The sequence below is a fragment of the Melospiza melodia genome, chromosome 1 (assembly GCF_035770615.1).
Source record: "Melospiza melodia melodia isolate bMelMel2 chromosome 1, bMelMel2.pri, whole genome shotgun sequence".
NCBI lineage: Eukaryota > Metazoa > Chordata > Aves > Passeriformes > Passerellidae > Melospiza > Melospiza melodia.
In genome coordinates this window covers 152,448,170-152,472,178 of record NC_086194.1, presented here as the reverse complement: position 1 = coordinate 152,472,178, position 24,009 = coordinate 152,448,170, and the positions used below count along the sequence as shown (strand labels likewise).

Sequence of the window (24,009 nt, the reverse complement as noted above, 5' to 3'; positions counted from 1 at the left end):
TCCTCCTGGCAGCCAAGGAGAAAACTGATGCTGGCAGGAGATGGCAGGGAAAGGAACACCTCCCTGCACAGAAGAGATTTTGGATTTCTAGTTTCTCATTTCTTTCTGCCATAGAGCATCCAGTCCACAAAGTTTATTGCATATTGTTGGTGAATTTAATTTAGGGCTGATGCTGAGTGAACCACAGACACAGAGCCTTGATCAGAGCACTTATTTTTGTAGTGAGATTTGAAGAAGTAGTTTGAAAAATAATCTCCAGCATTCATGAGCTGTTATAAATTGGTTCTTTTATGTATTAGAGACAGGGCAATAAATGCCAAAGGGGATTTACTGGTTATTGCTGCTCTGATAAAAGGGTCATTAAGAGTTGTAAAAGCCTAAATGATAATGGGGAGATGTTGTAAATGCTGTAAGTGAATAGAATGAAAGAACATGATATACCCATCAGCTGAGGTCACTTCCTAATAGTTTATAACCCTCTTCCAAACACTGAAGAGAAATCTGGGTTTGTCCAGCCAGGCAACTGAAAATTCCCATCAGTCACCCCAAGCTGAGCTCCTGGAGCTCCCTAAGCAGCAGCTGACTGACAAGCATCCTGAAAAAGCCCAAGGCTGCAGAGTAAGTCTCTATACCTTGTAGGCACTGCTCTCTGAAAGGGCAAGTATGGGGCACGGGGGTGTGTCATACGTGGCACAGCACAGGGGCTGTTCTGAGAAAGGCCCTAAAATGGTTATGTGGAAGAACAGACCTACATGCCCCAAATCTTCACCTCTGATGCAGACAAGCCTCATCCTCCTCTTAACCAGCAGGTCTGCCAGCTATTTGCTTTATCTGCTCTGCACACAGCATCTAACCAATAAATCCCATCAAAATTTAAATGTGAAAATCACTTTAAAATGAACACCATCAATTCCCACAGCTTGTTATTAGCAGCACTGCTGAAAGCATCTGTTATTAAGGCCTTCAGCATGTCCCTTAGGAGCCTTGTTTTCTGTTGTTTATGATTTTGTCAAACTTGAACTGAATTTTTTCATTCTGAATCTCTGTCTCCTGCTGAATTACTGTCGAACATTTCAGACAGAACACTATAGCTGTGAGGCTAGAGGAAAAGACATAATTTTGTCTGTGTTAAAGTAAGACGCTAGGTGACTTTTTCTTTGAGGAAGGCTAATTTCTCTGTACTCAGAAGTCTGTCATGATAGCATGATTTATTTTCAGTAATCTGCTTTTCTGCAATTTCACAGGTAAATCAGGGAAATCAGGGAAATTATGTTCTTTGGCAGTTAAAAAAGTCAGCAGTACATGACATCTGATTTCCTGGGTGTGCTCCAGCCCATTGTGGCCATGACCTTACCTGCAGGTACAGGAGAGAATGTCAGTCCAGCAAGGGCTAGATGTCAGATCTAAGGGGAGATTGTAATTTTAGGTCCCTAATACAAGCTGTGAATGTAGCCATAAAGAAGAAGTTGCCCAGTATGAATGCAGAGCTGTGAGAGATGATTTACACCTCTCTGATTTACAGAATATAGGTGGGATAAGTTGTGAGGAGAGAGAGAGGAGGTTTACATCAGGACAAGAAATTGTGCTTGGAGATGGAGAGTCTGTGCAGGAGGCTTTGAATCTGCTGGTGAGTTGGGTGGGCTTCTCTGCAGTAGCACCTGAGGGAACTGCCCTTGGTTTGCCCTCCCCACACCCTTGTGTGGGTAAAGTACCCCCTCTCCTACCCCTTGGGAGTGTTATTGCAATTGTCAGGTCAAACAGCTGCAGATGGGAAATACTGAGGACTCTGCACATCTTGTATTTTGCTGAGCTACTCCAGCAATACAATTGTATGAAAAATCCTGAGTAGGAATAAGTAGCTGTCTCCAAAGCAGGGTTTGAAGAGTGTACACTAACCAAGGGCTGGGCACACTCAGCACAGAGTAAACAAACAGCTCATCCTGAGCACCAGGGCAGGAGAAAACACCAGTGGGTGATCATGTGGCTAGAGATAAATATATCATAAATCATTTGCTACCAGGAAACAAATGTCAGTTGAGTAAGCATCCTAATTCTGGCATTTCTTAAATTTTCAGTGTTTGCCTTTGCAACCTAATCATGCTTTTGGCTTCTGTGATACATTTGATATCACTGCATGTTGAGACACTGCAGACAGTCTCTGACCTAGTAAGTGAGGCACGTCAGATTTATTCCCATAACAAGCCTTGAGCAGGCACACTGCAGACCTGTTCTCTGCAGCAGATGAGCTAAGGAGCTTGGCATTTCACCTGGCCTTAATTCCCCCAGAGCAGTCAAGGCTCCTTGTGACACCTGATGGAATGCAGAAGCTCTCTGGAGCCCAGCTTGGTCAGTAACTTGTGTGCTCTGGGAGGTACTGTAAGTACCTTGAAATATCGATTTCACACACGTAAACTAATCTGAAGAGGATTAAAAGATTGGTTGGCATTTGAGCAAACAAGAAGGATAGTTTTTTCCTAGGGGGATCTATGAGTCATCTTTTATTTGACAAGACAGACAACTTTCAGATATTACAATACATCTTGAAAATACTTCTAAACCCTTGATTTATTTTAATCCAAAGAGAACTGTTGTTGACTATACCTGGTCTTAAAATCTTTTCATGTTTTGGTCAGGAGCAAGTACAATGATGCATTTTACAGCTTCACTATAGAATATAGGGAATAAATAATTGCTGAATGTCACATGAAATGAGAAGTTATTCTTTGAATTATTTACAGAACACTCACAAAAAAGGAATTTGTGTAGAGAAAATAGGGACAACTATGCATACACAATAGGGGAAAAGTTTGTCAATAAAATAATATGAACAGCTATAAATTCTAAACAACTGTAAACAACATTTTAAAAACAAGTAACAGTATGAGAGGTTTCTCAGACAAATATCTTCAAGTAATTGACTAATTATGACATTAGTCAGAAAAAATTTAGACCAGTCCCAGCCCAGCAAATTATCAGCATCCTCAGATAGGATAGCCTCATTTCCAGGGCACCACTGAGAACAGCCAAACAAGTTGGTTCTGTTTTACATTTAAATTTTGTTTTCTTGTTGTTATAAATTGTATGCTGTTGTTTTGGTTTTCAGTGCTTATGGTTACGTTACTTACAAGCAGCATGACTGTAACTTCATCCAAGAAAATGAATGTGGATTTATTTACAAGATATTCATTTACACTTGTGTAATTGAGTAGAGAATTCTCCTCCAACCTGTATGTTCTCACCTGGCATTCTTCCTGTTTGCTTGCTTTTAATTACTTCTAATATGCATACTAATGCTCTTAATAACTTGGCTCATGAAATCTACATCTGCAGTGGGCTTTTAATTTACAGCTTGAGTGGTATTGTTTTAATTTTCTTCTTTCCAATAACAAAGCATCTACTGATGCTTCAGATGTGATCAGAGGATTTAAACATTCCTTGGGTGTGCCATGGGGTGCTCGTTGCTATACCAGCACCTTTCCTGGAGTGAGGCTGGAGAACACACAGGACAACCCTGCACTTGTAGTGGTCAGCACTTCATCCACTGACAAGCCCTGAGCGTCCTTCTGCACAAAGGAACCTTGTTCCCACCCCTGTTCTCTTTATTGTGCATGCTTCTTGACTCCTGTGTACCTTTCCTTTTCCACATTTTAACCAATCTCACAACCTTCATGGAAAGCCATCTGCCACCTCTGCCCCAAGCCCTGCCCGTGGCTGCTGTTTGTCCCTTTGCTCAGGTGGCAGTGTGGCTTTCACAGCTCACAGCAGAGCAGGAGCCTCCCAGGCACCTCTCATCCAGGCATTGGCTTAGAAGGCAGGAGTGTAACATCATGGGGACACATTTGCTTTCGTGGTTTCAAGTCTTTCCAAGTTTCTATCTAATCATGAAGGTTGGGAATTTGCTTGCATTTCTTTTTTTTTTTTTTTAATAGAAGGCAAATCAGAAGTATAACTGAGATTATTCACCAGGCACGTGACTTCTGGAATGTGAGTTTAATCCAAAAGCAAAACATAAAATGAATATAATGCTTCAGAAGTCAAGAGAGGAAGAACCACTGCAAAGAATAATTTGTGGATTACTTTTATTGTGTTACACAAAAAATAATCAATAAAAGTAAATAAATTCTAAGGTCACATAGCAAATAATGATTGTGACAGATAATCTACACTGTAAAAAGTTCTAGGCTTGGTTCAGATTTTTAAATATAAACTAGTTTTCTGAGAAACAGTGTTTTATATACATGCACTTTAAAAGCTCTTTAACTCTGCTGTACTATGTGGAGTAAATAAAAATCAGGCTCTGTATTTACATACACTGAATGTGCACAGTAATGTGTTTTGAGAGTTAATAATGCATGAAGGGTGCTCAGGGTAGAGGTGGAAGCTTGGCCTCTGGTTGCTGAAAACTTCTGAGATGCAAAGGGGGTCATGCAGATTTAACTGTTACCTGAGAGCTTCTTCTGGGGTTTGCTGGTTTGTTGCTTAAAAATAAAAAAAATTTAAAAAGTTTTATAGAAAGCAAAGTGAAAGAAAGGTTTCAAGTGAAACAAATACCAGCTTAAAGAAAAATTATACAACAATGTAACAAATGTATATTTATTTTCCTTCTATATTAAATATATTGTAATGAAATAAAATAAATCTCTTAAAAATAAACTACAGAGAAGATGTTCATAGAAGCTTTGTGAACTACTCCATCAACAACACACTAGACAATGCATGCTGTACCATCTCCTTAGCCCCTATGTACCCTTGACCAGCAATCTGTGCTTGCTGCTGTTAAGTCTTTTTCTCTCTCTCTAAGCCCCGAAGTTGTGTGCTCAGGCACAATTCTCGTGGTTCCTCACACCTCTCCCAGCCAGCTCCCTCAGGACAGGTGAATGGCCCCCGGGAGACTCCTGTCCCTCTCCATTTGCTCAGGGGGAGCCGGGATGAGGAGCTGGAGCAGCACACAGGCATGGCACTCAGCTCAGGATAGGAGAGAGGAATCCTACCCCTCCTCCCTGTAACTCTCGTTTCCTGGTTTTCCCAGGATTAAACAGTGCTGAACTGTTTGGCCCCAGAGGAAGAAGTAGGAAACAGAACAACAAAGGAGAAATCTGATTCCAGTGGGAGCTGTTGATGAAAAGCATTTAGGCAGAGCTTTAAAAAGGAGGCAGAAATACTCACTTGTGTCTCACTTCAAGTGACACACATCAATAAAGCAGTGCAAAAGCGAAGGGATCTGCTGACCTTCAGAACAGAACTTCCATGGGAAACACATTTTCTGATTTGGCTCAGGTACGTCAGGAGTCATTAAATCAGGAAATTATAAAACTGAAGGCTGGTGCTATTGGGAATCAGAAGGGAGCACAAAAATGGAGGAATTCTGTACTGATCAATTAAATAAAAAATAGTGGCAGTTTGAGAGCTGACAAGGAATCAAATAAGATCAAAGTTCTCCCACAATGGCTGCCATCAGATGGGGCATGGTGTTTGCTAGGTGGGGAAGGCTGCCCTGCCCTTCTCCACCAGGAACATGTTTGTTGACAAATATATTAATTCAAGGTCCCAAATGACTTCAGTATTTCAGGCCACTAGCCTGATCCTCAACTCCTATTGAAGCTTTGTTTATCAGTGCTAACAACCTGTTTTGCAAGGCCAGCCTTTATTTGGCTGATATACTGTATTCCCAAAGGCTGACGTAATATGGGTCACAAATGTCTGGTGACAAATCTCTTCCATCCTCTCTAATTTCCATGTGAAATCAACTTGCATGTATCCCAGATTATACACAGCCAAGCAAGGAGACGGTGTCTCGGCACAAGCACGTTTAAATCCCCCAGGTGCAAGGAAGGAGAAACAAAGATTCATTACAGCAATAATGTTTCAGCCTTCTAGGGATGAGGTCAAATGAGAGCAGCAGAGCCCTGGCTAACAGGAGAGCAGATCTTATGTACACAGGAGCTATCACTAAGCCTTCTGACATGTGTCTGTGGAGGGAAAATATCCACCTTATCACTGAACATTTCACAGGGCAAGAAATCTTCATTGGACAGTGTCGCATGAGTAGGATTTTTTTTTTCCTCTAAATTTGCTTTCTTAGCTTATTTACCTTTGAACCTGGTTAGCAAGTAGTGAGTTCTGTCAATCTGTATGTTTACTCCAATTGAAAAACACTGTATTATTTTGGCACTTAGCAATTTTGTATTTACTGAGAACCCTTCTTTGTAATGATGGAAATTCAGTGTTTAGGGTAGGAACTGTTCACTGGAATCAAGCCTGGAAACTGCAAGGGTGCATGCCAGAATGCTGCCCACTTCTTTAGAGTCAATGAAAATGTGCATTCTCCTTAATAAACTACCACACATTGGTATGGTTTTTATAGACTAAAAGCTGCTGCTGAAAATGACAAAGCAAACTGAAAAGTGCCACTAATGTCTGGGTTGGAACATGTTGCCAGAACATTCCTGAGAAACTGGAGCCTCCTGGGAGCAGTGTAGGTGGCATTTACTCACTTTGGAGCCCCAATGTTTATACCAAATTGCATTTCCTTGCCACTGCGCATGCCAGAGCCTGCCTTAATTTAGACTCTGCCCTCATAAGACCCTGAACTCCCTCCACTGCTCCCCATTGCAGGCAAAAGCAGCAGCCAGAGTCTCCCAGGACTGGTCTCAAAAGCCTCTTTCCCCTTCACTCAGTTCAGCAGAATTTCATGACATGTACATTAACTTGGATTTAATTTGATACTTCTCCAAATGCCAACTGCAAAAACCGAGCTGAGGAGGAGGAGGAGGAGGAGGAAAGAAAACTCCACAAGCAAGTGTGATACCTGCAGGCCAACAGTTCCATTAACCTTCCCAGGGACAGGCAGGCACTCTTGTTTTCTAGCACTCTATCAGTTTTCTCCCTATTTATATGTACTCTTAGCCTAGGTCATAAAGTGTCTAAATGAAAATTTGTTGCAGGGACTGGCTATTGATTTGCAATCCTGCACATCTGGAAGACATGACCCTAAAACAATGTCCATTCTTTGAACTAATGAAAATTTAAACTCTAGCATAAAATAAATTGTTTCAGGATAAAATTACCTGACATTTTGAATGAACACCGGGTTTGTTTTATAGGTAAATCCTCTTTACAAAAATATACCAGAGAAGTTTCAGTGATATTTGTGGGGCTGATTGAATTCAGTGGAGCCACACTGGAGGTTTACAACAATTAATTACACCCTCCAAAGGATATTGCAGAAAATGGTGACATGACAGCTGCTTCTCAGGGTCCCTGATGTTAATGGGATGGATACTACAGTAGTCTCTCTTAAGATCCAGAATTTTTTCTGTGAATGAAACAAGCTAGTCCGTGACTGAGCAATTCAAGTAAACTCTCCCTCTGGGAGGGAATCCAGGTTTCTCCCTCTGTCACTTTGTGTTTCATTCAGTCAAATCTCTGCCAAAACCACAGAGTTCAAGGACTAAGTGTAAATTTCCTGTCAATTCCTGTCCAAGTCGTTGCTGCTGGCATCCTGACTCACCGAAGGGGAAGATATTATCTACCTTTGTCAACAAACATCATTCTTCTTGCAATTCCTAGGGCAGAACCAACTCTTCTCCTGCAAAGTCAGATTTATGTAAAGTTGGGAAGGATATTTAACAAATTACTCTAACATGATGTACACAGGAAAAAAAACAGTGCAGCCAGCTAAGGCCAACTACAAAGCCTGGTTTCATCAGATTCTCCTATCACAAGAACCATATAAACATTTGGCACTTTCACTAGCACTGTGCATCAACATGTTGACTCTTTGCTCATCTGAACTGTACATAAATTAATTTCTCCATGAGTTTCTGTCCTAGGATTACGTTGTGATGCTTGTATCTCCATTCATGTGTTCTGTTTATGCTGGATATCATGTTCTGTGCCTTCAAGACTGGCTCTGAAGAGTGAAAGTTTTGTTTTAGTTTCTTATCAGCTGCTCCCCCACAGCTGGCGAGACACAGAGACGGGGCAGGACATAGGGCTGCTTTTGCTTTTTTGCTTTTTTGCTTTGCTCTTGCTTCTGCTTTACTTCTGCTTGCTCTTGCTTCTGCTTATTAGCTAGTTTAGCTAAACAGTCCAAATTTCTTCCTGGACTGTTTCTCCTTTCCTTTTTTTGGACCATCTCAAACCTGCTCCGGACTGGGACCTGGGAACACGGAGGGTTTGCACCTTGTGGCTGCAGCAGCTGCCCCAGCGCCGGAGGGACTGAGAACAGAGCAACCATCTCCGAGAGAGGCTTTCTGATTTTGTCACCTTTTTTAGAGTGGTGTCACCTGGTCTTGTTCATTTTGTGTGCTGGGGGGTGCTGTGCCTGTTAAATAAACAGGTTCTTTCCACTTCTCTCCAAGGAATTCTTCCCAAACCGGTTGGGGGGAGGAGCCATGTGGGTTTGCTTTCTGGAGGGGCCCCCCCTTTGGAGATTCTCACCCAAATTTGCCCTAAACCAGGACAGTTTCTTAATGATAGATCTTGTAAAAGCTCAAGAAGAAATACGCAACTGCAAAAATGAGCCCGAGGTGAGTGGCATAAAGGGAAGGAGGGGGATACTTCACACGGAGGAGGAACAAAACAGTCAAGTCATGGTTTGTATGCATAGATTTGTTACCCCAACTGATAAAAATGCATTTTTCAAGAAGAGGATGAATCAGTCTGCAAATAAGCTAGTGATATTCTAGTAACACTGTGAGACTTGACAAGTGGAGTAAATCATTCCACTTCTTCAGACAACCTTGTTTTATCACTGGATCTATCTCTCATCTTCATTAATTACTATTGAAATTGCAGGCAGTAATCCATTTACCATAGAACAAGCAGGAAACTGAGTATTCAAAGTGTGATGAATCAGTGCTTTAACTAGCCAAAACATGACAGGCAAAGCTTGCTGCCGTCACTGGTGATTCCCAAGAAAAGCATTTATGTAACTGTACAGTTATACATAATTACACAGTGACAGGCATCCTGCTCACACATTAGGTCTGTTTGTTCTCTGCATTTTTCATAGTGCCCTGTCTCTCATAAAAGCAATTATACAGGCTGATACAGGTAAAATTAATAATTTCAAATGGGGCCATTCAACTCAGACAACTCCTGGCTTGGAAAGCATCAGCTCTGGAAATGAAGTCAAAGCTTGGCAATGCTGGCTGGGATTGAAAAAAAGCTGAGGAAACTGAACTGCCCTTCTAGAGGAATCACACTTCTCTGTAACAAATGGCCTGGCTTATGTTTCCTCCTTGGAAAATTACAGCTGGGATTATCAGAGCTGCTTCAGAGTCAAGAATCTGCATCCCAGATGGAAGTTGCACCCTCCCATCCCTTGCCAAGTACAGTCCCATTCACTTCTTTTTCTGCTGTCTAGGAAATCTTAGCAGACAAGCAGTAGCTTGGTAATAGCTAACCTGCCTGGTAGGAGTGCATTTTGCCTGTGCTGGAGTGGTTTCTACTCACTCCAGTGAAAAGCAGCACCAGCTGCAAAGGGCTGCTTCAGCCCAAACTGTTTTAATAACACTAGATGCAGCTTTTGAGAAGGGATCTCGTGTCTGCTTAGTGTTTGTACTATGACTTGTATTACTGATTTATAATCTTCAAGTATCAGGCCAAATTGCTTCCTGCTTAAAGTTGGAAACCCATCAAAAGCAGTGACATCGCCCTTTCTTCTGCCAGCTGTAACATGGTCAGACAAGAATGTGGGGCTAAGACTGCTGGTTGCTATGTTGGGATAGGAGATGTGCCTGACTAGTGTATTTAGTAAGACATTAAGATATATTAAAGATCATATTGCTCCACTTCTCTGAAAAAGACTTACATAAAAAAGGCCAGCACAATATTCCAAGAGCAATTTCCTAGATGCAATCAGTCATTACTGCTGATGTCAGTACCAGGGATGGGGTTTCAGTGACTCCAGTCATGCTAGGCCTGCCCTTCAGGGACAAGAGAGTGCCTGAAAAGAGGCCTGAATTCTGGTGCTAGCTTTGTACCAGCTGAAGTGTTTGCTAAGCACTCATCATCAGCACCTGTGTGATGACACCAACTCTCTGCCATCATTCAAGGTATGTTACCACTGGAAGCTGGGGAATGTGCTGCTCCTGGTCAAGCAGCTGATGAATAGTGAGGATGCTGCACAGGGAGGCGAGGGATGAGGCTGCCTTTCCATGTTGGCAGGGCAGGCTTTGTGGGCACCAGCACCTTCACCCTCAGAAATGCAGCTCAAACAGTTGGGCACCAGAGACAAAAGAGCCTCCAGACTCTGAAATCTGCAGGGGATGTTTAAAAAACCAAAGAGCATCAAACTCAGGAAGAGTGAGAAAGGAGAAATACAGCTCTGACCAATCATAGAGAAAACAAGCATAGCTCTGACCCAGCAGAAATGACAGTGAAATCAAAGATGTGGGCAGCAAGGGTTGTCGTCATTAGCAATTAAAAAAAACCTAAGTGCAGTTTAGTAAGAGCTGACCAATATACTAGGTGGCAAAGTATGAGTCAAAGCAAGTGCAGAGCTGTGAGTCATCCACCTCAAAGGGCTTTATCCTTGGATAAAAGTCAAAGAGACAGCTCAGGGAGAAAAAAGGAGTGTAGGAAAGGACAGAGACAATAGCAGAGCAGTGGGCCTCCTCACAGAGCAGAGGCCACGTGGAGGGCAAGGCAGCTATCAGCCAGTTATGCTTCCTTACTGTTATTTCTGTGTATGTTTCACAAATACAGGGGTCAGCCTCTTGCTCTGGGGAACTTCACCTGCAGCACAAACAAGAAGTAGAGCAAGACCAGAAAGAGGGGAGTGGTACAGAAAGCAAGTCACATCACTAAGGGTGTGTGTTTGTGTCTGTGTGTTTAAAGGAACAAACATTTATCAGGACTTTTCTCCTGCAGTCCATTTACCATGACTCTATTACTGATAGAGTGTTCGGCAGGAGCAATATAGCAATTAGTCAGCTGACATGGCTTTGTCTTATAAAGTAAGATGAAAAGCAAGAAACTAAATTACAGGTCAGATAAAGGCAACTGTGATAAGGATCAATGCCATTTAAGAGGGTGAAAACACAGAGAAGGAACTCTTTCAGGTGGGATGGAGAGAGGGGAAAAAGGGATGGAGAAGATGATGAGATGGTTAGGAGGATGTAGAAGAGAAAGTGTACAGGATGAGAGGCTGTCGAGCATCACACACATCTAAACACAGGGTGACATGAGTTAGTTCCACATTACAGGGAAGCACAAGGAGTGACAGGAAGAAGCAAAGAAAATGAATATGCAGGATCTCATGCTGCTTCAAGGACAGTAAATACAAGAGGCAGGGTAGAAAGAACAGGAAGATGGTCATGGCAATCACATCTGTAGTGTCTTCCATCTGCAGAGGAACTGTTTAAAGAAACTCCAAAGGCCTTAGGAGAAAACAAAACACAGATTTACCACCAGAGGATTGAAGCTAAGAGAGAATTGAGACAAAGCATGTTTCCATGTCCACAGCTCAGTTTCAGAGTCCAAATCTAAATCAGTTCCCTTGATTTAATGGGTATTTTCCATGTTTTACAATACGGCAGATGACCATAGAACCTGGCTCACTTACTCACTGATCCAAGGCAATCAAAACCACTGGAAGCTGTGCTGAAATAAGATAGGAAAAAAATTAAATAGGTGGGAAAAAAATCCCAAAGGTTCTGTATATTTTGTGTAACTTAATTTTCTTAAGACTTCCTAGGTCCAGTTATCAGTAATGCTTCCACATTATCACTGTCCCTCAATATCCCCTCACTTATTCCCTTGCAGTCCCCATATCAGGTGGGAGCACACACCCTTCCAACTTTAAGCAACATTCTGGTCCCACAAACACTTTTGTAGGCACTATTTTTTTACACTTTGATAGAAGATATACAGCTTTGGGGAGAGAAGAATGTGAAATAATTAAAATAAGCAAAACATCTGGATACTGACAATCCAGAACCATAATTTTCAGGGCAGCCTGAAAATTAACCCTACAAAAGGCTGAAATTGGTAGAATGAGTGAAATATCCACAGTTGTTACCTGATTATTGAAACTTTACAGATATTTTTAGGCACGGGATCTTTAACATACAAAAATACAACCTGGTTTGTTTACAAAACAAACAACTACATATTTTTAAAAATTCTGTGTAATGACAAATATGCCCAGTATAAATGCATTACACTAAGGTCTGTGTCTGTCTCCTGTCAACAATCTCTAAAGGAGAGAAAGAATGACTGTTAAACTGGAAAGCATCAGTACCATGAACTTGTAAATAAAAAGGAAAATTATGTCTGCAGGGCTTAGAAATAATATGTAAACAGAGAACAAATGCCATCATGCAGATACATGATGCATGTTTGTACAGAGAAAGCTTAGAAAAAGAACACAACATCCCTGTATTTATTCATTGTAATGTATTACAGCACAATGTTTAGGCCACATAACAAGCTGTCAAATGGAATAACTTTCATATATCAGTTGAAGAAAGCATTTTGGAAGATTGAAGTGTAACAGTAATAACATTTTCAACATTACCTTAACAATCATTTCAGCATGTGAATTCTGGGGAAAAGAAACTTGCATGAAAAATGATTTTTGGTTCTCCCACCTTCAAATGTGCAATTTTTTTCCTTAGGAAAAAAGAAAAATTGAGTGAGCAGGCTGGATTTTTCACTTCTCTGCTAACTATGCATGTAAATAACTTGATATGCATTTATAATTTTACTGAAATCAAGGTGTGGGATGATCCATATTGGAGCATCAGAAGAAAACTGAAGTTGCACAATAAATGCAACAAGGTACACTATAGAACAACAGCTACAAAGAAGGCGTAAGAAAAAACATCTAGAGCACAATGGAGCAATTGTTTATGTCTGTCCATGTACTGATGGTCTGAGCACAAATATTTGAACAATAACTGTTCTTTTCATTGCAATGATTATGGTGGCTTATTCCAGTAACTTTTAGAGACCCTACACTAACAAACAAACAAAAAAACCCAGCTTGAACATGATGCATTAGAAATGCAATGGATAATTTGTGGATCATTAAAAACATAACTCCTTTCACTAATCAATAAATCAACAACTGCAGAAGTATTTTAGATTTTATTAAAAAATCCAGGAAACTTATAAATCTCATTTTACAGTCCAACAGGACACACATATTGGTTTAGTTTTTCCTTGCAGCTGCCAGACAAGCAATCAGTTTTCCAGCAGCTGCTCAGCCATTGGCCTGACTGTAGGTCAGGAGACACACAGCATCCAAGGGACAATTCCCTCAAACCTCCAAGGGACAATTCCCACAAACCTCTTCCATAGAAGAGTGACCAGTTCTGTAATCACAGAACCAATTAGGTTTGAAAAGGCCTCTGAGATCATCGAGACCAATCTCTGACCAAACACCACCATGTCAACTAGACCCTGGCAGCAAGTGCCCCGTCCAGTCCTTCCTTACACACCTCCAGGGACAGTGACCCCACCACGTCCGGGGCAGCCCGTTCTAATGTCCAATCAGCCTTTCTGTGAAAAACTTCCTCCAGATGTCCAACCTAGACCTTCTCTGGCACAGCTTGAGGCCATGTCCTCTCCTCCTACCCCTGGCTGCCCGGGAAAAGACGCTTCCATGGCTATCACCTCCTTTCAGCATCTGTAGAGAGCCTTGGGGTCACCCCGAGCCTCCTCTTGCCCAAGCTCTCTGGAGGCCCGGTCCCTCTGGAGCGGCACCAACCGCGGCCGCGCTGCCGGGAGGTGCCGCCTTGGGGCTGCGCGGCCGCGGAGCTCCCGCACGGGAGCCCTGAGGCCGCCCGGCAGCGCCCCGGTGCGCCCCTGCGCGTCCGCTGTGCCCGCTGTGCCCCGGAACGCCCGCTGTGCCCCCGTACATTCGCTGTGCCCCGGAATATTCGCTGTGCCCCGGAATATTCACTGTGCCCCGGTACAGAGGCGCCCGCCGTGGCCCTGCACGTTCGCTGTGTCCCGGTGCGCCGCCGCTCGGCTCCGGCCGCCCCCCGCGCTCCGCAGCCGCAGTTCCGGCGGTGGGAGGAAGCGCGGGGCCGGCTCCGCTCCGCTCCGCTCCGCTCGCCGGGGGATGCGGGAGCGCTCCCGCCCCCGCGGCCGGCGGGAGGCGGGCGGCGGCGCGGGTGGGGCGGACGCGTCGCCCCGCAGAGAGCGGCGGGGGGAGCCAGCGGCGGGCTGCGGGCACGGGCCGGCCATGGAGGAAGGTGAGGGGCGGCTCCTCAGGCCGCGGAGCCGGAGCCGGGCGGAGGCGGTCGGGGCCAGGCCGCGGGCTCAGGCCGGCGGTGTGGCCGCCCCTCGCGGTTTGTGCCAGGGCACGGACGGAGCCGAAGCACTGGGCTGCAGGACACAGGCGGCCTCCCGGGCCCAGCCCGCCCCGGCGGCCCCTCGGGCCCCAGCGCAGCCCAGCCCGTCCTTTGCAGCCCCAAGAGGGAGGCTGGGCCGCTCTCTGGGGGACTTGGGGTCTTTTTCTCTTCCCTCGCCTTCCCTGGCATTTTCTCTTCCCTCGCCTGGCATTGTCTGTGGGCAGAGCGCCCGGGGCAGCATCTGCGGGCTCCGTGGATGCTTCCGTGAGCGTACTTTCTCTTTGGGCATCCTTCCGTATGTTTTAGTCACTCTTCTTTCTCGTTTCGTTAAGTATTAGAGAGCATCCAAAAGAGGGCTGCGAAGGTGGTGAAGGGCCTTGAGGGGAAGCTGTATGAGGAGCAGCTGAAGTCACTTGGTTTGTTCAGCCTGGAGAAGACTGACGGAGACCTCCAGCTTGCTCAGGAGGGGCAGATACTGATCTCTTTTCTGTGGTGAGGAGTGACAGGACCCGAGGGAATGGCCTGAAGCTGCGGATGGAGGGTTTAGGTTGGTAATTAGGAAGAGGTTCTTTACCCAGGGGCGGTTGGGTGCTGGAACAGGCTCCCCAGGGAAGTGGCCGCAGCACCAAGCCTGACAGAGTTAAGAAGCGCTTTGACAATGCTCTCAGGCACATGGTGTGGTTATTGAGGTGTCCTGTGCAGGGTTAAGAAGTGGACTTGGATCATCTTTGCAGGTATCATCCAACTCAGCGCATTCTGAGATTCTGTTTCATTTTTAGCCCCTACACAAACATTTTTCTCCATGTCTTTTCAGTGCAAACCCCCTATGTAGGGGTTATGAGATGGCATTTAGTTTTCTTGGAGAAATCAGCAGAAACAAAACCGTTAATAGGTTCCCAGAAAAATGCAGGAGCAAACAAGCATATGCAAATCTGTCCCATGGCATATTCCAGCCTCCCAGCTGTTCTCAGCAGGGGTACTTTCTGAGTTGCACATGATTTCTGTATGTTTAGGAGTCTCCACCTGCTTGACCTCCACAACTGTGTCTGTATTCTTATGAATCTGTGCAAACTCTTGGTTTACAGAACATTCTTTGGGTAGGAGTGTTCTGTGTGAAGGTGATGTGCAACGAGCTGGTTCTTTTAAGCATGACTCATTAGGTTTGTTTGAGAACTTTTTGTATTAGAAAAGGTGAATCACTGCTCTCTATTCAGTGTGTTTGTGCACTTCACTAACTGGTAGACGTCTGGCATGTTTCTGTTGGTCATCCTCTTTTCTAGACTGAGGCATCTTCAATTTGCTTCCTTGTTCCTTGTATGGAAGCCATTGCACAATTTGAATCACCCTCATGGCCTTTTCTCTGAGTCTTTCCCAGCTCATCTTACGTTTCTTTAGATGAGGAGACAAAAATTACAGACAGTGCTCAGTTAGTAGGTGAAAAGTAGATGAGTATGGTGCCACAAAGTAGGAATGAGTTATGTTTTTCTGCAGTAGAAACACAAAAATAAATGGAATGCATGTTTTCTGAACAAGAACTTGTTTGAACTGGGGACTTGCAGGGAACTGAAAAGCAGATGAAAAAATTATGTGCTGGATAGTTACTAGAGGCTGTGTCATCAGTTCAGAATTCTAGATAATTCTTAGTTGTTACCTTGTTTGACTTTCATATCACTCTGTTTGAAGGATTTGTTGAAGAGAAAACAGCATTTTTCTTGTTTGTGGCAGCAGCAAGAAACAGAAGTAACTCGCATCTTTTTGTGTTATTGCTTTGGGCAGAATATGTTGAGCAGGCTTCAAAACTGAGGTGAAGATCTTTTGCTGATTGAGGTTTTGTTTCAGAAGTAGAATTTTATACTGTTACTTCTTTGGGAGCTTTCTCTTACTGCTTGAAATGCTATACTTTATACTTTACTTGAAATGCTATAAGTATACTTTGTTACACTTCTGCTATGGTTCACTTCTCTGCCAGAGAAGCAAAGGCCTTTTCCTCCAGTGTTCTCAGTGCTGTTGCCTTAGTCATAACCAGAATGACAGGGGCACTCATTTGTCCTTCCAAGCATATATCTGCCCACTTTTGTAATCTAGGATTTTCTTCCAGTGTGCTTTATTTTGTGTGCTACAAATGATTTTTAACTGCAGCGCACTTGGTGTTTGCATTGCTGATAAACTTCTCATATACATGTCATGAAGAGATGCTGGTGTACATTGCATTTTGGATTGGCGTGAAGATAAATGTGACACTGAACACCCTAAACCTTGTTTTGTTTAGACTCTTTCCAGTTCTTGTCTTGTTTAAGAAGCTAGACGTTTTCTGTTCATTCATGAAAATGTTACCATTGAGATCTTGGTTTGCTCAGAATTATTTATAATTTGCTCTGTTAACACACTGGTGTCTTATACAGGCAGACACCACTTTAACCATTTCTATTTCTCTCTCTAGTTTCTAACTTTTAGATTTAATAGCTGGGAATTAAAAGTAGACTGAATTAGAATTGAAGTAATTAATATACAACCAGAGTACTTAAAAGCTTTGTTGTGGGATGTGAAGATTGACACTTCAAGTTTGAAGTTGGATGGGTTTATGAAGGAGCTGTTTTAAGTCCAGAGGAAAATTGATGGCTGGAAAATTTCAAGCAATGTTGGACACTAGGTCAAGCAGGAGAGCTAAAAATTCTGGAGCGTCAATTACAGTTAAATCTTTTCATTACTCTTCCAGAATGATGTAAATGTTGTGGAATATCTTTAATATAGGAATTATAAAATACTTTTTGCAATGAGTCTTTTTGTATTCACAGACCTGTAGTGTGTGAATTAGCCTCATTGCCTTTCAGACTGTAAAATAAATGGACCAGGACTTCAAATTGCTGCTGCTACTCACAAAAAAGTGAACAGAAGCCCTTGGTCTTGTGATGTGATCTATGTGGCTGAGCAAACTGGGCTTTTAAATTATATGTTAAACTAAATGTTCATAAATCTGCTTAGTTCCAGTAGATCCAAAAGCAGGAAAAAAGTGATATTACATTTACTTTATAAAGACCTTTGCCATATAAATAATAGGCATCTCAATTTAAAAGTAATGGACTAGCCAGTTTTTGTATTATACTGCTATAGCAGCATAAAACCAGGATGAGGAATTGGCACCAGTTTCTCCCAGTGTCTGCATAAGCTTATCTAAACTATTGATTTTCTTCATTTGTGTTCACCAAATGGAATAAACCAGTAACCTTCCAGTTTGGGTTCTGGGTAATCCCAGAGTATGTCCTCAAGAGAATACTGTTGTTTTTTCCTAAGGAATAACATAAGAATTGATTTCTGTAGTGTTATATTATTATTTTAGTTGGGCATATGACATCCTTTAATTGAGTCTCTGTCAAATATATCTTCCATGGGATTGAATCAGTAGCAGTAACTGGCTGCTACCTGCTGCTGTGTGGATTTCCCAGTGTGATTTTATGTATTGTGTTGCAATAACTTAAAAAAAATGTCTTCAGGGGCAGCAGACCTGCGACAGAGAAAGAAACAAAACTGCACAGAATCTGACAAAATGGCTCCAGAAGAGAGAAACAAAGAAAATTCAAAGCTGGGAAGGTCGCCAAAATGTAAGCTACAGAATTTTTAGCTGACTTTAGATTGTTTTTTTCATTATTCTCTTACATTTTATGGGAAGATATTTGTAGCATGGTAATTTATAACAGACTTACTTTGAATTAGGTTTTTGAATATTTTGAGGGAAAACAGGCATGCACATTGGAGTTCTTTAATAATGACATTTTATGCGTTGGAGGGTGAAATGGTAGTCTTGGACTGTTTCAGGCTTGAGGAGGTAGAGGCAGGGGAGTTAAGAAATTTATTATTACTATTTGCATCCAAATAAATATTTTTATTGTTCCTGGAATGATCTTCTGGTTGGAAGCCGATAACATGAAGTAATGGTACTGAAACAAGAACAGACAAAAAGTCCTTAGAGCTTTTCAAGAAACAGAACTAAAACTAGATATAATTTTAGGCAAGTGCTCACCAAGCTACCAAAAGCTTTTATGTTAAAAGTACATACTAACTCAAAGGAGATACAGGTGTAGTAGACAGCCTTTGAATGAGTTTGGTAAATTCAGATCCATTTGTTCTTATATTCAAAAACAGAATGGAAAACAAAATGTCTCAGAAATTATGTTAGATGCAGTATGCCACCTCTGTCTGTTATTGTCTTTAGGAAGTTTGTGGTGTTTTGAGTAGAATCTAGAGTTTGCTCTATTTATCTGGAAGAGGCTTTTCCTTCTTGGAATTCATTTGACAACAAAGCTTGCTGGAGAAAATTTGCAGTGTGTAGTGTGTTGAATATTTTGTCTGTGAAACAATGATACCAGCTGGAAAAGAAAACTACAGGATGGGAGTAACAAACCAGTTTTCAATGTATCTGTGCTGCTGATGGTATGATAATTCCCATGCCAGTAAGTTCCCTTGTTGTTCAGAAGTAAGAGTCATGTGTAGGCTGTGCTGTAGTTTCTCAGTCCTCTGTGCTGTTTTAGCTTTCCCACTGTTCATTTTCAGATCTGTTAATCCAGCGCTTTGCAAAGCTTTTCTTTGGCTGTCTCGCGGCGGTCACCAGTGGAATGATGTATGCTGTGTACCTCTCCACGTATCATGAGCGGAAATTCTGGTTTTCCAGCAGGCAGGTAAAGATAAACTACTGAAACAAAAGCCAGATTGTGTCCTTGAAATCAAATCTGATCCGTGTCATGTTGAAACTACTTGCAGTCCTGTGTCCTTCTGCTGAGGCCTCTGTCTTTGAAACAGCTTCTTTTTTTTTTTTGTCTTCTTCATTTTCTTTTTTTTTTTCCTCCTGCTAACAGTTGTTGTGGCTTGTCATGCTTTTGTATGTTTTTCCATGTCACCTTTTATCCTTAAAACACCTTTCTAAAATATAAAAAAGTAACTGAAGCATACTGGGATTGCAGAAGCTACTCAACAGGAATATGTGTTGGGCTTTTTGGGGTGTTTTTTTTTGGTGTGTTTTTTTTTTTTGTTTGTTTTTTGGGGCTTGTTTGTTTGTTTGTTTTGTTTTTTTGGATTTTGGGGGATTTCTTGTGTTTTATGGTTGATTGATTTGGTTTGGTTTGGTTTTCTTAAGAGCTCCATTATTAAGTGAAGTATAGAAAGTTGAATGAAATTCGGGTTTGTGAATATGAAAAGATCCTGTGGATTTTGTGCTGACTTACAATGTGGATTTGAGTTGCTCTGTTTCCAAGCGTGCTTGCTAAGTTACAGAGGGCATTATGTACCTGATAGAAATGCTGTGAGGATTAATGTTTTGTGGAATATTTTGAAGATGTACAGTGAAGTCATAACCATGTACCATGTTACAAAACCAGTCTATCTGAAAATATATTGTCTTTGGAAAGAGATTGCAGGAGATTAATTTCTTTTTTTTTTCTAGGAACTTGAACGAGAAATTACATTTCAGGGTGACAGTGCCATTTATTACTCATTCTATAAAGAACTGCTAAAGGCTCCTTCATTTGAAAGAGGTAAAAAACTCATTTGTTTTGTTACTTTGAAAAGTCCTGTTCACTTTGAAGACAGTAAAAACCTCCTGCAAACTGGGGAGACTAATTTTATTCTCTTATGTAGGTATATTGGTCAGATAAATGAAAAACCACACACTGTCCTAACTTTTCAGTGCCTTTTCAAAAGCAATATTTAACTATCCTGTATTCCAGCAGATTGCCTTTAATTGATACTCTAGGATAGGGTTAATAATAACTCTTACTGTGTCCTGTGTCACAGTTATCATTGGGTTTGCCTGTGTCACAATAGTGGATTTTTCTGCCATGGAAATGTAATTTATGTTGAATTTGGGAATGAGGGATGAAAATAACTGTTTTCCATCCTCTGTCAGAAGACAGAACAGTTTCTGTCACAAGCTGATCTGCTCCATCCTGTCCCTGCCAGAAGTTTTTAATCTTGTCAGCTGTGATGGATAGATGCTGATGAGCACCGAGTGGTGGGGGCAGAAAGGAACAGGAAGGAGAACAGACTGGGTGACAATGATCTCTCCTTCCTTCGTGCTCCTGCTCTTTACCCTGCACTGGCTCTGGGGCTCTCTGACCCTGGGTCCCTATACCAAAAGGAAACTAAAGCAGTGAAAAGAAGAAGGAGCACTTCCATGCTTGCTCAGGGAGTTCAGAATGCGCTGCACTAGCATGGGGCTGGAGCTCAGGAGAGAAGAGGATGAGCTGCCCTATCTTGCAGTGGTCAGCCACTGAATTAGTTCAGTCCTTTTGGGAAACCTCACTGAAGCCAGTAAAACTAAACTTTGTGGTTAGTGTTTTATTGGTTGAACAGTTTCCCAGCTGAAATGTAGCACATCAGCAATATCTGAGGTCTTTGGTACACTCAGTGCCTCCTGTCCTCTGGGGATATTGCCCATGCTGTGAGTGGGTGGACTGCAGGCATCATTCAGGGATGCTGTGTCTGCAGACAGGTAGACTCGTGTCTACAAGGTATTACAAGGCATCTAGTCTTCAAGAGTGTATTACAGCTGAACCCAGTTGTAAATCCTGGAAGACCTGGTTTGACCTACAGAGAACCAGCTGCAGACCACACACCAGGATATGCTCAGAGCTGGAAACAGTTGTCTGTTTGACTGTTGTATTGTTTTTGAGGCTTTTGTTCTCCCCCATATCTTGATTTGGGTTGGTTTTGCTCTTCTCTCTATTGTTCTAGGTATTGACAAGTCATTTCTTTATTTATAACATTTTGAAATTATCTTGGAATGATCCTTCAAGTATGGCAGCTTCAATTTCATCTTCACCCCATAGAAAGGCACATTGTGTTTGGTGAAGGATTCTTAGAAATCTCAGAAATGCAGAGCTGAAAGGGGTGATGAGGCCGTCATACCTGACATTCTTCTGGAGACAGGTTTAACACATCCTGCTCATCCCTGTTAGATCTCAGTCCTTAAGGTCTTCCTGTGAAGGTGATCTATAGGAATGTAGTTCCAGGACTGCATCAGTGTGTTACTGAAAAGGCTGTGCTTCAGATGATGAGTTTTGGGCCTTCTATTTAAAGACTAGATGAGGGTAATAACTTTCTAGCTAGATCAGTAGGTGGAATGACATCTAACACAGAAATTTCTCTTTCCTTTTAAACTAGGTGTGGTGAATCAGTCAGTAGCTTTAGTGATCAAATCTTATTCTCCATGCCTTTGAATACACTTTAGCCTCTTTTAGGAACAGCAGTAGTAAATGATTCCAGCAATAATTTTTTTTTTTTGTCTGTAGGTGTTTATGAATTGACACACAACAATAAGACAATATCACTGAAGACCATAAATGCTGTCCAGCAAATGACTTTGTACCCAGAGTTGATTGCCAGTGTTTTATATCAAGCATCTGGTAGTGAAGTATGTGCATTTCTCCTGCTTTCCGTACTTGCGTTATGGTTGTGTCTCTGTGTGTGTGCATGGGACTTTCTGTGCTGTATCCAACTAATACATACATTTTTGTTGAATGAGTTGAGCTAAGGCTCTCACCAGGTCCAGATTCTCCTCAGTCTCAATTCTGATCAGTCTCTGGCATAGGATTTTGGGGGTTTAACACTAAGCAGTAACTTTTTCTGTTATTCTTTACTTCTACAGACTGCTTAGACATGTCAGAAGTATCTGTGCTATCCATTAAAAACAGGAAAGTTAGTTAACTCCTTTGGAGTACGGAAGTCTGTTAATAGTGGTACCTGTCTGCCCATTCTCATAGGGAAAAGCACTTCTGTAAATGAACCTTATGTCAGTTTCTACTCTACTCAGGCTTTGTTCTGCTTACGCTGCGTACTTGTGTCCGCTCTCATTATCTTTCCTTTTTTATTATTTACTTATTTTGGAGCTATTTTTGCCACATCTTTACTTCTTCAAGTTCTTCCCTTTTATAGCTTCTTCTAGTAGTCCTCTGAACTTCATATCCCACTGTAGCATAGATTTATTAAATCTGACACATAGAGCGTTCAAGCTAAAGCAAATTCAAAAATCATGGCACTGGCAAGCTGAGTCCTGAAGTGTGCACTTAATTCACACTGCTTTGTTCTTCCCCATGTTTTATTTGAACCCCAAATAAAGGCATGCCCAGTACTTTTCTAAAATAGGAGGCATCTCTTACCTGTTTGTAAAGCACCTAGCACATTGTTAGCAGTAACAAATTGTAAATAGTAATAATTTCCAGCTTCAGCTCAGTTGCCACTATGTCTCTTCGTTTTTATTTGTAATTTCAGGAAGTTATTGAACCAGTGTATTTCTACATTGGTATAGTTTTTGGACTGCAGGGAATTTATGTGACTGCATTGTTTGTAACCAGTTGGGTTATGAGTGGGACTTGGCTGGCAGGAATGCTGACTGTAGCATGGTTCATTATTAACAGGTAAGAAAAACATCTTTATACAATCTAGTTTGTCAATAAGGAATTTTAAAATATTAGTGGATTGAAGTGATTTTAATGAGTGGATTGAATTGCTTTGATTAAGCTTTGTGTTCTCACTGTGAGAGCAAATCTTATGATGAATAAAAAACATTTCCAAGAGATTAATTGATTCTCATGATTTTTTTAATGGAAAGGCCTCCTGTTGTCCAAATCATCCACATTACCAATTGAACTGACTTTATGTCTGTGTGTGAATAAAGGAGTATTCACACACAATTTCATTTTTCAAAAATATTCCTCAGAAGGTTTAGTTTTGTGCTGATGAAAAATGAAGACAAATATCCAAATCAGTTGTAAAACAGAGCTGCACTCTCTGGCCAGCTTTAAATGCTGTGGCACTTGTCCGGCGGCATAGAAGGAAATTATCAAGTTGCATTTTTTTGGTAAAGAATATTTGATTTTTTTAAAATCTTCTTTTTGTAGTAGGTTTTTCTGCAAAATGAAATTTTCTTAGATAATCCTAATATCAAGACTTTTTTATTTTAAAACAATTCACTTGGAATTCCCCTTCCCCTTATGAAGCCCCACAATTATAAGGAGTCTCATTTGGGCAATGAAAACCTGTGTTCATGCTCTTAATTTGTCACCATGGAGCTCTGGAGCTTTCTGTGAACTTGAGAGCACTTGAAATAAAAGAACTATGGAGCAAAATGTTAGAGATATACCTTTAAAGTTGAACTGTTGAGAATCATCTTCTAGGAGTGTGAAGTCATCATGACAGAATCTGTGATTAGTAGCTGAAAATACTGTTCATCTAGCTGGTGTGAACAGTGGAAAGTAGGAAAAATGGTGAATAAATCTGTAATTTTTTTTTCAGCAGTGAATAAGATTAAACAGTGTCAACAAAATGAAAGGTTTAGTAGTTAAAAAAGCTTCGAATATGCCTCTGTAAGAGGCTTCAGAGGAAAAAATGAAAGGTAATGCTTTTAAATACCTAAATGATAAAGGGGCTTGAGGCTCCTTTTTAAAGGCATAGTAGACACAAAGCAGACTATGTACCTCTGAGACTGATGCCTTTGGTTACATTTGAAGCATGGCTTGTGCTTCTGAGTCACTTTAGCACTTTTTAAAACTTTCACATACACCTCTAATTGTGTGGATACTGTCAAGTCATTCCATGAGAAAACCCTGCATGCTCCCCATCCGTCTATCTCTTGTTTTGCTGGGCAGAGTTTTTCCCTGTAGACAAAATATTTCCTGCTGCTGCTGTGAGGGAGCACCAGTTTGTATCTTAT

At 41.7% G+C, this 24,009-nt stretch overlaps 1 protein-coding gene and 1 long non-coding RNA gene across 3 annotated transcripts in view; one reads left to right on the top strand and one right to left on the bottom strand.

Annotated features, from left to right (window-relative positions):
• Positions 1-12,388: 12,388 nt before the first annotated feature.
• LOC134430550 (uncharacterized) lies at positions 12,389-13,769 on the bottom strand. The gene is made up of 2 exons (XR_010030844.1): positions 13,452-13,769; positions 12,389-12,621 (listed from the first exon to the last, which is right to left on the bottom strand). It is a non-coding gene; the product is annotated as an uncharacterized LOC134430550 (long non-coding RNA).
• A 308-nt stretch (positions 13,770-14,077) lies between these two features.
• DPY19L4 (dpy-19 like 4) overlaps positions 14,078-24,009 on the top strand; it is a 32,932-nt gene continuing 23,000 nt past the window's right edge. Inside the window, exons 1-6 of one of the 2 annotated variants that reach the window (XM_063172308.1) lie at positions 14,078-14,210; positions 17,801-17,908; positions 18,858-18,982; positions 19,744-19,834; positions 21,590-21,711; positions 22,569-22,714. In XM_063172308.1, the coding sequence (XP_063028378.1) occupies positions 14,078-14,210; positions 17,801-17,908; positions 18,858-18,982; positions 19,744-19,834; positions 21,590-21,711; positions 22,569-22,714 (725 nt within the window). The remainder of the gene's footprint in view (positions 14,211-17,800; positions 17,909-18,857; positions 18,983-19,743; positions 19,835-21,589; positions 21,712-22,568; positions 22,715-24,009) is intronic. The other variant, XM_063172318.1, reaches the window with a different exon arrangement.